The following is a 15,266-nucleotide window of genomic DNA, read 5'->3' on the forward strand; positions in this document are numbered from 1 at the left end:
GTAACAGAAAATTTAAGCTGGACATAAATGGTGATTTGACTTATATCGTGATACATATCGATATCATCTGATATGACAAAAATTATCATATAATTTTTTTCCATATCCCCCAGCCCTGGTCATGATTAAAAAGGAAAAAAAAGTTATTATATTACAAGAAAAGTCCTATTTCTATCATGAAAAGAAGAAAAAGGCAGGTCTGAAATGTCTGAATATTTGGAGTTAAAATTCTCAGTTGAACCAAACACCACATCATTTCAGAATTTCTATTAAGAAATTCTGTATGATAAAATGACCACTTAAATCTTGCTGAACTTTTTCTTCCTAATATTATGACTTCATTCTCATAATACTGTGACTTTTTTCCCCCCAAATATGAATTTATTTTCTTTTTAATACTCTAATACTGGTGCCAATACTCCTCCATAATAACACAGAACTGTTCAGTTTTTATATTTGAATTTAATTATTATTAGTGTTACATGCACATAAACTGTCCTTACATTTACTGAGGAACGGAAAATACATCACTGACAGTCAGTGGCATGTCCGTTGGGAGAGGGGGAAAATATAGGTGAAGTGCTTCACTCCTTTACGTTTCTCAACAAGCACTTCCTCTCTTGCTTTACTCAAGGTTGAGTGAGGAAAACAAGCCACAAAGGTATTGTGTAAAACAAGTTTTTGGGGTCAGGAATACTGGTGTGCGTGCGTCACATCTTGTATCGTTTTTCTGCATCACTGATGCAATGCAAAATAACAAAACGAAGCCGGACGTGTTTGGTTGTTTTAAAGCGTTTGGGAGAGAAGAAAAAAAAAAAACAATACTGGAGGAAATGCAAAGTGTTGAGTAAGTGACTAAGCTATCTGATGGGCTCATTATAAAACCTGTCTATTATGCAACACAATCAACTCTCCAGACCCTGCATTTACGTCACATACATTAGAAATTACAACACTATGTGTCTACAGCCAAACAGAAGGGTTTCACCTAAATGTGATACTACACACTAAATAAAAGTAGTCACTAGAGGCGTCAAAACATCATGTGCTTGTTTTTATCCTCTGTAACCCATCCATAACGGACGGCACCATAAATCGCTCAAATTCTTTTACTGTGTATTTACAAGAATAGGAGCTGGGGGCTAAGGGTCCAGGCAGGGGGGCGGAGAGAAAAGGGAGCAGATTTCATCATCCTTTGCAGTGGTGGCAGCATATACTAACTTCCCTAAATCAAACGTGTCATCCGTGGGACCAGTGTTTTTCCAACCACAATAATGTCCCACCAGACGGCCTTTGACCCAATTCAGAAAAACCTCTTTTGAAAAGCTTCCAATGCGCTCTGTCCAAATTTGGTAGCACCCTCGTTGGTGGTCCCCCGGTGCCTCTCTGTGTATGTGTTGGTGTGTGTGTGTGTCTGTCAGAGTATGTTTTTCGTCTTTTTGGGAGGGAGGTTGGGTGAGGCTTCAAAATATGCACTGCACCTGTCATGTGCCTCACATAAATTATGGTAGCACTCAAAAAAAAAAAAAAAAACACAAAACAAATCCAAACATGATAGGATAGTGTTAATACATGTGTCTCCAGACTTCCTTTAAGAACTGGATGACGAGCGTTGCGTTCGTACTGTTTGTGTCTCCGCCTCAACATCTCATCTGTGCTTATTAGACGGCTTCCTCGACTGCTGAGCATTTCCAGGAATACCGGTGCAGCCACTTCACAAAACACTAACAGGTGTGACGTCTGTCCACATGAAGGTAAAAACAACATGTTCAAGCAGTAGAAGTGTTCCATTTTGAACGATAAGATGGAGATATCGGAACGAGTTTTGGAACCTTTCAGATGCTGTTATGGGCTTGTGCTCAAATGACGGTGAATAATGTAGCGTGTTTGCTGTTTTGACACTGTTTACAGTTAAACATCGCATTCACAAGGCTTCATGTTTTTTGGTTGTATCTAATGAACTTGTTTACATCCGGTTGGAAGCGCATTTCACCCACCACACACAGGCCCACTCATTCAGACTGTGAGGTTGATGTAAGCCAAACCAAGCTAACTGCCAGAAAAACTGCTGTCATTTCTGGAAACCATGGATACAAGTTATCTTCAAGTATTTTGTCCTAGTCAACACCTCTGCAAATACATAGGAGGTCGAATGGGCTGGAAGGGGATTTACAAAACCCAAGACTTCCAACCAAAGACTGGAGGTCCCATCCACGCCCCCATAAGTCTTGGGACCAGATCAAGTGAAAGTGAACATCAGTCTCAAAAATTCAAGTTTCACAAGCAGTCATTTTTCACATTTTATGGAACTGTTTGAAAAGTTTCAGTATCACTTAGAGAAAAAAAGATACACCTTATTATTATTATTATTATTATTATTATTATTATGTAAAGTTATAATTCTGACATATATGTAAATGAACTATTAACTTTAATAATAATACTTTTTCTTGCTTGTATCAGTGACATTTTAAGTCTGTGAATCTGTAGGAACTAATTATTCAACAGTACAAGAATATAGAATGGTTATGTACAATCCACGGCTCAGGAGGTAGAGTGGGTCGTCCAGTAACCAAAGGGTTGGCGGTTTGAATCCCGCATTCGAATCCTTGTCATGTGCCACTGTGTCCTTGGGCAAGACACTTCACCCACCTGTGTTACCCACACTGGTGTATGAATGTGTATGAATGTTTGGTGGTTGGGGGTGCCGTTTGGCACGTATTGGCAGCCACGCTTCCATCAGACTGCCCCAGGACAGCTGTGGATACAGATGCAGTTTACCACCACCAGAGTGAGAATGTATGAGCGAATGACTAGTGGATCAATAATGTAAAGTGCTTTCGGTGCGTTGAAAAGTGCTATAGAAATCTAATCCATTATTATAATAATAATAATAATAATAATAATAATAATAATAATAATAATAATTATTATTATTATTATTATTATTATTATTATTATTATTATTATTATTATCATTATTATTATTATCCAGTTATTTGTCAAATATGACTATTAGCTGTATATATCACTTCAGCTGTAATATGTATGTTAAATAAAAGTTTATTAGCATATTTGTAGTGTTTCAGTTTAAGTAACAAACTGCTGTCCCCGTGTCACAACATATTTGTGTTTATAAAAACATTTTTATCCAATATTGATCACAAATGTAGTTTAACATCATAGCTAAAGCCCTATGTTTCATTTAGGATCAATTTCTTATGGGAACAGCATGTTTTGTACTTTTGCATAAAGTGAAAAAATTAAATTATGTTCATTTTGAGTCCCTGTGTCACGCAGCAGTAATTTAAGTATTTTTACCCCAAAATTTTATTTCTGTGAATTGTAACATGTGTCATATGAAAGTACTTACTGAGACTTATTCATACATGTATGAAACATGGAGATAAAGTTATTTAGTTTAAACACAGAGACTACTGAACAGAAAATGTGTCCCTGTGTCACTGCTTGATCTGTCCCCTTTATGTTCAGGTAAGAAACGGCCTTTGGTTAGTGTTAGGAAAAGATCATGGGTTGGTTACATTAGACGTTTGGACATTATGTGAGCTGTGAATGAAGGAGCTCACAGATGAAAGTCTGCTGTAAAAACAGAAACCTGACGCTAGCTTTAGCCTTGACCCTCCAAACCGCACCACTGGTTCAGATCATATAAGGTGGCCCCAGTTGGCTTCTTGGGATTGACCAGTGTTCGTCAAACCCTCTGCTTGATGACATTTCATTGCTGTTTCTCATTTAAAATGACATTTGTGTTTGAGTTAAATCAGGGAACTCCTTATTGGTCCACATATGCACAAACACAGAGCTATTTTCCAAATCTGTCTTCACTGTTCTTGCACCACCTTTTCAACCTCTCCCGAGAGTAAAAACTTTATCAAATTGAAAATGTGAATAAAAGCAGCTGGATGGAAGCGCAACAAGTGAGGCATGTTCAATAGACCTATTTTTGCTGACATTTTCAGTATTAAACTGTCCCCTGGTATCTTTACCTCAGAGATGCCAGTTCCTAAACATAAACATCATTAAGTCCAGATATTGATATAATTTCTGTAACAGACTGACACAGAAGAGCTTTGAATGGTTAAAACACAATAATCATATGAAACAGTTCAGACCATGAAGAAAAAATCCCTACCTGGATTTAACTGAGTACATAGTTCATAGTTCAGATGCTTCCATTGGATTATTACTGCAGCGATTAATGCTTCAGTCATGTGGTCTGATGAGTCCAGACTGACCCTGGTCCAGAGGAATGGATGCATCAGGGTGAGAAGAGAGGTGGATGAAGTGATTACCCATCATGCCTAGTGTCCACAGTACAAGCATGTGGGGGCAGTGTTATGACCTGGGGCTGGTTCAGGTGGTTCGGGTTAGAGCTGCACAATATATTGTTTGAGCATTGACGTCATGATGTACGTGTGCGCAAAAGTCACATCGCAGGTCCTGCAATGTAGGAAGCAAATGAACTAGGGATGCAAATTATCGATTAATTCATTAATCATTAGTTGGTTGCCCTTATCGATCAATTAACGATTAATTGATAAGCGGCGATTTTCCTGAGAACCTGAATTTCTTTTTCAGTACAGTCTATAAGAACAAAAGCGAATATTGTTTATACACTTCATGAAAAAAGCATGTCATATTCCTTAATGACTGATTTATTGAACCATTGGATACAGTCAGTGTTTCCTGTGGAATTCATCTGTTGATGTGGCGGTCTGTAATGGGGGGGTGCACATGCGTGTGTTTCGTTGGTGCGTGGGTGGGTGCACGCGCGTGTTTTTCCTGAGGGGGTGTACTCACATGCGCGCAGTATGGCCGGGGGATGCGTGCGTGTTGGTTGGTAAACGTGCGTGCGTCACTTTCCGTGCTACTTCTAATACTATGGGGGTACGGTGCAGTCCGTGCCCCCGCAGAAGTGAAAGTGAAACTTTTCGCTCATTTATCTTTTCCCCACCTCCTGAAGCTTCGCAAATGCTTGACATACCAGTGGCCCGAATCAGGAGCCTGGAGGATGTTTTCAACTTGTGTCTCACTGACCGTGGACTAGACCATGCTCCAGGAAAAACGCTCCGATACCGACCCCGCATTTGTGGCGTATTTATTCGGGGGTGCACCGCTCCTACAAACAGACGGCCGGTCTGTGTTTGGCTCCATCATGTCCCTAACGCCATTCTAACTCATCAATGCCATGATCCAGTTTGAAGACCGGTGATCCCAGCCGCAGCGTTGCAGCGCGGACAAATCTGCAGCCTTCGGACAGGTGTGGACATGTAGATAAGGGCAATTAACCGACAATAATTTAATCGCAGAAATTCTTATCGACAATTAATCGTTAGTCGATTAATTGTTTACATCCCTAAAATAAACTCAGTGTGTTCTCATCTACTTTCAAGGGTACCTAACACACACTGCACGCAGTGATCCACCAATCACAATCGTTCTTCATCAGTTTGAAGTGAGTCGCTGGTAACAATATTGAAAAATGTGCAACGAACAAGAGAAAATCACTGTAAATGAAGACTTGGTGCCAAAAAGAAAAGCAACACCAGTTATCTGGAATTTTTTCAGCTACAAAAAGGATGATACTGAAACACGTGGTAGTTTGACCATTTACGTCGGCACCACACAGCTGTTACATCCTCCAGAGTATTTTTTTCATATCGCAATATATATCGCAGGGTTTTAAAAAAATCGCAAGAGTGACCAGGTCTGAACGTCAGTGGATTTTGTTTCATTTGTTCTTTCAGGTTTGAATCATAAAAAAGTGGTTCAGGAGCAGAGAGACATCATTTTCAGAACTGAAAACCATTAAGAAGAGACGACATCAGTCTGACTCCAAAAGTCATTACAAGATCTTGATGAAAAATCAATGCAACTATGGATGGAAATAAATATTGTGACATTTATTGTAACATCACATAATAAAAAACAACGCCGTGGAGGATGTGTCCTTTAATCAAACCTGAACGTGGTCTAACAAACTACTGTGTGACTTTTTGGTCGGTCAGTGCATATAACCATGGTTTGCAGAAATAAACATTGGAAACATTGAACTGTGGCGACTGGATTGAGCAAAAGAGAATTATTTTCATTTCTTACCTCCAAGCTCCTTTACATTCAAGATGGCGTTTGGAAATGGCACTGCTTTAATGCTGAAACCTGAGGGAAAAACATGAGAATTTATAAACGTTTTGACAAAACACGTATAGTGTTTATATAGTGTGTATAAGTAGCATTTGTGTTGTAGTGCTCCTTACGTTAATCTTACATTCAGTTAGTGAGGTAGTTAGTGTAGTTTTATTTCAAGCACATAAAATCATCAGATAAAAAAGAACCATACAACATGGTCAAACAAAATTTTTCTGTGCTTGAAAAGGAGTGGGAAGACTCTAACTTATTGACTCCCACTAGGGATGTAACGATTACCGGTATAACGATAAACCACGGTAAAATTGCAGACGGTTAGTATTACTGTTTAAATTCTAATTATCATGATAACCGTGTTTGATTACTGCACTTTTAGGGGAAAAATCCCTATGTAAACATCTGCTTTTATGTCAAATATTTGAGTATAGTTTTAATTTATTACAATTTTAATTGTATATACCTAATATTTGGAACCAATATTCACTTTTAATGTCTTTGAAAAGGTTTGTTAAGCATCTTTGTGTTGTTTATGCAATAAATTATATACATTTTTCAAATCGGATTTTATATATTTTTGTGTTTTTTGGCCTTTTATGTTTTTATAGTAGGTTAAAGTGAAAAAAAAAAAAAATAGGCAGATAATATAGATGAAGTTGTGCTGAAAAAAAAGATACCAAACATGGGTATAGTAAATATTTGTTTATATAGTATATAAAGGCAAAATCAAAAGGACTGAAAAACAGCCAAAATAGGCTCAGACCACTAAGGGTTAATATTTGAATTTGTCTGCCAATAGAAGGTACATTGTGCCAATTTTTTTTTTTTTTTTCCCCAAAATACAACTTGGTTAAATTATTTCAGTGTGTGCATCAGTACTTTTTGAACATTTTGGGCACAATTTCAACAACACCATGATAATAATGATAACCATAATAATTTTGGTCACAATAACCGTGATATGAAATTTTCATATCATTACATCCCTAACTCCCACCCCTTTTTACAAACTAATAATTAAATTAATCTTCTTCCTTTGCTTTGTTAACACACTTTTTTTCTGTATATTTTTACAATAACACAAAACATCCATACAAACCATTCACATACACTTTTTTGGTCACCTCACACACAATCAGATTTGCATAATAAACTGCTTTTAATATGAACTACAATATTTATATGCACTTTAAAAACACATTTTAGTGTCAAGCATCATTTTAAGGATTAGGGTTAGATATGATGTGATGCTCTTGTCCAGATTTAACGATGTCTAACTGTGTGACTACAGTGTCACATGTGATGCACACACAGAGGTGTGTGTACATGTGTGAAAGGATGCAGTGATCACCTCTAATGTCACCTTCGAATGTTGACCAGAATTGTGTCAATAGTGGGAATATTTTAATAGTAAAAAGCTGGACTTCATATAATCTATTTAATCATTTAGTTTCCCTGGGATATTTAATGTACCTTTTCCAAACTAAACAGCTGGTGAACACAAAAGAGGATTGACAACACATTTGGGTTGTTTAAAAAAAAAAAAAAAAAAGAAAAAAGAAAAGAAACAAGAGAACACTTTGTGTGGTCCGGCTTAGCTAAACAGAAAAACAAGCAACACCAAACAGAAGAAGTATTTTGTTCTATGCTGGAGTCAGGGGAGGATAAAGCTAATGTCTAAAGTGATACCATACATTATGTGGTTTGATTCTGAGGTTGAATACGGTGGGAAAATGCAAAGGAAAAAGCCACTGAAAAAAAATGTTATGCTGTTGAAATGATGCTAAATTGTCTTAGTGGGAATTTGGGTCTTGGTAACACTGACAAACAGAAGGAGAGACAGGGCAGACGACCAATTCTCATTTTCTAAACATCGGACGCATGTGCTGAATATGGTCTTTAAGGATGTTACTACAGTGCAGAATCATGAGGTAAGAGGCTGGGGGGTGGGGGGGTGGGGGGGGGGCTCGAGGGGCTTCCCCCTTATCCTTCGTGATCTTTTCTCCGTGGATGTTGGCAGGCGGGAACGGTGTTGACAGCTAAATCTCATTTCAGGGAAGATCACTAAGAATATAAGGTAAGTAATCAACATATTTGAACTATTAAGGCCCCCCTCAGCAGCAGGCGCAGACACATATTCACCCCACACACACACACACACACACACACACACACACACACACACACACACACGTACTAACAGTTACAAGCAGCACACCGGGGAATTACTTTATATTTAGCTTCCAGTCGTTAAAGTGCACAATGACTGCATCTAAAACGGGACTTCTGCAACAGTTCAGCGCTGACAAAGCCAGGGGAGGGAAGAGGAATGTCTGTGCCTGTGAGGAATAGTATTGCGTAAATGGAAAGCAGAGCATTGACTACCAGGAGAGAGTGATGTTCTGGCCCTAAAGCCTCCTCTCCTGGACATACTTAACACCAGGCTCCCACTTGACCAGAAGAAAGAAGCTGAGTACTGGCTGGAGAGATACAGCACAGCATTACTGGCATGAGCGCTGAGACTCTGGAAGACATACTAAAGACATGCTTCCCCCTATTGGAGAGCTGGAATACCTCAATGATATCCCCTATTTGGGATTTTAATCCAGAGAACAACATGTTCCTGTAGGATGGGGAGCTTTTCAGGAGCTTGGAATGCTTTCTGTAACATATGAGAGTGTTAGAAGATGGGGTGATTTTGTGTTGAAGTGCTTTTTTTTTTTTAACTTCAGAAAATGCGCCACTAGGGCAGGGGCGTCAAACATACAGACCACGGGCCAAAACCCACCCACCACAGGGTCTGATCTGGCCCATGGGATGAATTTGTGAAATGGGTTCTTTTATACAAGTGGTCCCTAAAAAGAGGACATGGGGGGTTTCAAATTCAAACTAGATGTAGACTAATGTTATGAAGCAAGTTTGAAAGCACTTCACTATTTTAAAAATAAATATTTACTGAGATAAAAGAGAAACTATTTTTTAGATAAAACACATTTATATATTATTTTACAAATATCTAATACAAAAATCTGTATGTAACACGGTGAAAAGGACACGAAAATTACGTGCTACTATTTTTTTTTAATATATATTTTTATTTTCTCACAGGTACATTTTGGGATTTGAGCCAATTATGCAAAGCAGGGTGTTTTACCAAAATGGCCGCTGTTGCAAAATAATTCACAATTTGTTTGTGTTTAAATGGGCAGGTTCTGCATGTAACACAAGTGGACACGATGGGTTACACACGAAACCGGGAATGAGACTGAGATTCATGAAAAACCCCTATGTCTGGATTAGAAAAACCACTAGGATCATCAAATTTAACACAGTGTCTTTATTTATAGCGCTATATAAGACCATTTCAAGCCATGTGTTCCAGATCAAATGCACTAGGTCACTATTTTGGTCCTAATTTTGGCCCCAGTATTTTATTAAAAATCCATTAATTTTAGAATGGCTCAGAGCACGAGTATAATTTTTTTGCATTTATCTGAGGTCATCATTACGTACATCCTGAGGGCAAATATGTCTAAATTTTATTTTTATTTTTGGGTCTAAAAATCTGATACCAAAACAAAAACCAGTTTCATAGAAGCACCCAAATGCAAAAATTACATTAAAGATATTAACAATCATGGACATCAAACTCATTTTAGATCAGGGGGCACACACAGACCTGTAAAATACAGGGTGACACAAAAAAAAACACGAGTGATGGAAGAAAAATATTTTATTCATAGTAATTGAAACCTTAAAACATGCCATTTCAGAAACAATGATGGAATTTTCATTTTTTAAAAATTACTTCCTGTGGATGGCGTCCTCCTGTACGAATGCATTCTTGAAATCTGCTGTTGAGATTCCTCATTGACCGCTGCAACATCTCAGCTGGGATACTGTGAATTTCATCCTGAATTCTCTGTTTTAACTCATCCAGAGTTCTTGGTCGAGTCGTGTACACTCTTGAGATAGCCCCACAAGAAAAAATCACAAACGGACAAATCTGGCGATCTAGGGGGCCAGGGAACGTTACCGAATCTTGAGATCACACGGTTACCGAACAATTCTCGCACAGCCGCCAATGGTTACTAAAATGGGGGTGTGTTTACTTGCTCAAGGTCACTGTCTCGCAGTGCTGCCACTTGCTCATGTCTGCCAATGCGCACTTCAAAAATACCCGTTTTTTTGGGTCACCCTGTAATTTTAAAAAAATGAAAATTCCATCATTGTTTCTTAAATGGCATGTTTTAAGGTTTCAATTACTATGAGTAAAATATTTTTCTTCCATTACTCTTGGTTTTATTGGATTGTTAAAAAGTTCCTGTTTTTTTGTGTCACCCTGTACTATCAAGAATGACAACTACAAGTTTTTGTGTGAAAAAAGTGAAATTACATGAAGAAAATGTTGACATTTATAAACTATCCTTTTACAAAAAAGGTGAATTATCTAAGCAACCATGAACAACCTGACATCTGTGAAGAGGTGGTGCAATTGTACCAATATTATAATAAACTACCATGTTGACTCGTGGGGAAGCACGGGTCATATTAATACTGATATCTAGAGACTGAAGTCAGTAAATGCATCGTTCCTGATTTTAACTTCATTTCCCATCATGCAGCGTGGTACTGCACTTCCCATCAACTGTCATGGGCACTGCAACGTCATTGTAAGGCTATTGTATACCAAAACAATTAATATCTCCCAAAATATTGGTCCTATCAACCAGCCGAGATATTTAATGTGGAGATGGGACTATTCCTTAACTGTACGTACCAAATTGGCCAGTTAAAAATGTCTCAATTTCTCAGAACTGTGCAGATACACACACACACACACAGATGCTTCCAGACCTTCCAGTATTCTGATACAGATGTTTTGTGTATTTGTAGATCCACTGTGATCTGTAATTTGTAACGTACATGTGTAAATGAGAAATCAAAGAATAATATTGTTGCACTTTTACTTTCTTGCACTAAATGAAAAAATAAAAGTACTATTATTTCTCGGTTATTGTGTTGTTATTTTCCTGGTCTGACCCACTGTGGATCACATTGGTCTGAATGTGGAACCTGAATTAAACTGGGTTTCTGTATGGGGTCGTACCTGTGGTGGGCACGATGCCATCGCTGCCTTCGCTGCAGAGGCGTGACAGCAGGCTGGTCTTTCCGGCACCTGTCAGGCCGATGCACACCACATCGTACTCTGGTCTTGGCGGCGGCGGTCCTTTACAGCACAGGGCGCGGAAACACTGAAAGGAAATAAAACCAGACAACGAAGCATGAGAAGTGATTAAGAAAGGAAATCACAGATAATCCCAAAGTGAAAACACATGTCTGTAGACTGTGCAGAAAACACAGGGCTGGGCATCACTCAAACATATTTAGTACAGACACCTTGGCTTTGACACGGGTTCCTTTTGTGTGTTTCATAATTCAAACCAGCGAGAAAAAACAAAACACCACAAGCATTTCCCTCAGCCTTCCAATTGATACTGGCCCCACAATTTGTTTTTTTTTAAACTCATTTCAACAAAAATAAAACTGTTTTACATTTCCTGGTGTGATATTTTAGACGCTTACCAATTTGTCAAGGGTTGTATTAGGGGTGGATGATATGGCAAAAACATCATATCACGATTTTTTAAAAATAAAAACACAATCTTGAGTTTATCACGATACTTTACATCAGGGGTCTCAAACTCATTTTCTTTCAGGGGCCACATTCAGCCCGATTTGATCTCCAGTGGGCCATACCAGTAGAATAATAACATAATAACCCATAAATAATGACAACTTCAACTTTTTTTCTTTGTTTTAGTGCAAAAAAAAACCCTGTTAAATTCTGAAAGTACTTACTTTTATAAACTATCCAAAAAAATAAATGTGGATAACCTGAAAAAATTGAAATTTAAATGAAAAAAATAAGAAAATTTAGTGCAAGTTTAACAATATTATGCCTCAACTCATCATTTATGCATGTGCATTATGGATCGGATCTACAAAGACACTAAACACTTAGCAACAGGCAGAAAATTGTTAAACTTGTGCTTAATTTTCTTTAGACATTTCAGGTTGTTCATATTTGTTCAGGTTATTCACATTGTATTGTTACAGGATAGTTTGTAAATGTAAATATTTCCATAATTTAATGTTATTTTTTTGCACTAAAACAAAGAAAAAAAATTGAAGTTTGTGTTATTTATAGGCATAATGTAATATTCTTTTTCTCACATCAAAGCAAGAAGAAAATACGGAGTAATTATTTTTTTGGAGGTTTTTATGTTATTATTTTACTTGGGATCATATTGGTCTGTGTGTGGAACCTGAACTAAAATGAGTTTGAAAGCCTTGACTGTGGAATTTTTGCACTTTGCAAATTCATCCCACGGGCCGGAGTGGAACCTTTGGGGGGCCGCATTTGGCCCCCGGGCCGCATGTTTGAGACCCCTGCTTTACATTGATCTTTGAGACTAATTTGCAAGTTTTTGAACACTGCAACCAAACTATTTCCCTATGTAAAATACAGCCCTAAAAGAAAAAAAAAAAAATTAAACAGGCAATTTAGCCCAAAGAACCTTCTGGAAGATTTTTAATTTAGCTAGTTTGTGCAATTTTACCAACATGAGCCAAGAACACAAACATACTAAAATGTAAACAATAACACTCTGATTAAGTGCACTCTCACAACATCAAACTAAACTGCACTTGGTTTTGGAGGTAGCTTTCAATAAACATGAAAAGTAAAAAACAAATACAGAACAGAATATCAATGAGGAAATCCTCCTGGCGTACAGAACAGGTGGCTCGGAATTTTGCAAATTATCGTTGTTTGCGCTTTGTCGTTTGAGAAAAGCCAAACCAATTCCATACGATGGAAGTGGAGTTCTTTTTAGGAAGCAACTCGTCCATTTCACTGTCAGCCGTGACTCCCACTACACAACGTTTGTGAAATCCATGTGACGTGGACATGAACTGACGTGATGCGTCTGTGTCAGCACATAATTACATCCAGAGCTGTTGAATACTCCACAGCTGGGGTGTCCAATCCTGGTCCTCAAGGGCCGGTATCCTGCATGTTTTAGGTGTATCCCTCTTCCAGCACACCTGACGGTCGTCATCAGGCTTCTGCGGAGTTTGATGATAGGCTTATCATTTGAATCAGGTGTGTTGGAAAAGGGATACATCTAAAACATGCAGGATACCAGCCCTCGAGGACCAGGATTGGACACCCCTGCTCTACGGCTCTGACTACATCATATTAGAGACGATTCCACGATCTCTGTGCTTCGTTGCAATTTTGATATGTTCTAATCTTTCACAATCTAATATTGTCATATTGCACACCCCTAGGTTATATAAGGATTTTATAAATTAGCTTGGAGCTTGAAAAATCTGATATAAATACCTGAAAATCTGAGCATTTTGGAAATGACCCATTTCTAGTTATAAGAAATTATAAAGCAACTAAACTGAAAACCAAATCAGGAACGACATACCTCAATAATAAATGACTGAGCATAACTGATCATCAAACTGAGGCTAATTAACAAATACATCTGGCACAACTAAATTAATATGAAAACGTAGATTCCATGTGATTTTTTTATTTGAGCAAGTCATCAGCCACATAAAGAGCAAAGTTCCACTGACAGAGACATAAAACATTTGATCTGCACCCATCTACTGGTCTGTCTCTGTTTCAGGCTCCACTCACATTCATTTGAAATCATCATGGGTTGTTCAGAGCAAATGAAGTTTGGTTGTAATGATTATTTATATTATGTCAGAGCAAAAAGTCTTCAGTCTGTCTGCCTTAACCTGCACAACAAAACCAAACAACTGTGTAGTAATCTAAGTTTTCAAGATTCCAGATTCCTTTAATTGTCACTGTAAACACAGAGCAGACACAGCAAACTTCTGCTGTGCTTTACAGAAAAAAAAAGGAAATATACAATGCAAAATATTTAAATAGTATTAAATAGTAACAAAAACACACACCTCTCCACCCCCCTCCCATTCAGTCAAGTCACACTCACACATTCATACCCAGTTAAGGTGCAGAGGACAGTGAGAGTAATGTACACTGTTTGATTTTTCATTATTTTCACGATTGTTAATTATTACATGTGGTTGATTATTGGAGTTTAGTGTAATGGTTGGTTTTATACAGATGCTTTGGCAGAGCTTTAGGGCCAGGTCAAGCAAAAGTGAACATCAGTGTCAAATGTTAAAGTTTCACAGTCTATCATTTCTCAAATAGGCACATTTTTTAGCTTAAGAACTCTATTTTACGTAACTGTTTACAAAATTTCAGTGTCACTTGTAGAAAAAAGATACAAAGATATAATCAATATAAACTTAAATCTAAAAAGGACTAAATATGTAAGTGCACTATTAACTTTAATAATAATAATATTTTTTCTTGCTTGTATCAGAGATATTTTAAGTCTGTGAATCTGTAGGAACTAAATATTCAACAGCACAAGAAAATAAAAAGGTTATGGTCAATCCAATTATTAGTCAAATACACTCTGCTATTAGCTGTATTTATCACTTCAGTTGGAATATGTATGTTCAATAAAAGTTCATTAGCATATTTGTAGAGTTTTAGTTCCAGCAAAGTCTTTTATTCTGATACTGAACAAAGTGACAAACTGCTGTCCCCGTGTCACAACATATTTGTGTTCATAAAAACTTATCATTTCAACATTTTTATCCAATATTGATCACAGTTGTAGTTTAACATCACAGTTAAAGCCCTATGTTTCATTTAGGATCTGTTTCTTATGAGAACATGTTTTGTACATTTGAGTAAAGTGAGAAAAAAATGTCAATTTTGAGGCCCTGTGTTATGCAGCAGTAATTTAAGTATTTTTACCTCAGAATTGTATTTCTGTAAATTGTAACGTGTCATGTGAAAGTACTTACTGAGACCTATTAACACATGTATGAAACATTGAGATAAGTTATTTAGTTTAAAGGTGCTGGAGACTTACAAACGAGCCGGGAGGGAACTCGGGCATCTTCAGAATTTTGTCACGACGTGCATTGTGGGAAGCGAAGGCTCGCGCAGCCACCTGACAGCGGCAGCTGGA

At 37.6% G+C, this 15,266-nt stretch overlaps 1 protein-coding gene across 2 annotated transcripts in view; it reads right to left on the bottom strand.

The window, feature by feature from the left end:
- The window catches only part of arl15a (ADP-ribosylation factor-like 15a), a 200,891-nt gene that overhangs the window by 107,943 nt on the left and 77,682 nt on the right, over window positions 1-15,266 (bottom strand). For both annotated transcript variants that reach the window (XM_030143030.1, XM_030143029.1), the window contains exons 2-3: window positions 11,276-11,420; window positions 6,121-6,180 (exon numbers count right to left, since the gene is read on the bottom strand). In XM_030143030.1, the coding sequence (XP_029998890.1) occupies window positions 6,121-6,180; window positions 11,276-11,420 (205 nt within the window). The remainder of the gene's footprint in view (window positions 1-6,120; window positions 6,181-11,275; window positions 11,421-15,266) is intronic.

Source organism: Sphaeramia orbicularis, chromosome 9 (genome assembly GCF_902148855.1).
Source record: "Sphaeramia orbicularis chromosome 9, fSphaOr1.1, whole genome shotgun sequence".
Lineage (NCBI taxonomy): Eukaryota > Metazoa > Chordata > Actinopteri > Kurtiformes > Apogonidae > Sphaeramia > Sphaeramia orbicularis.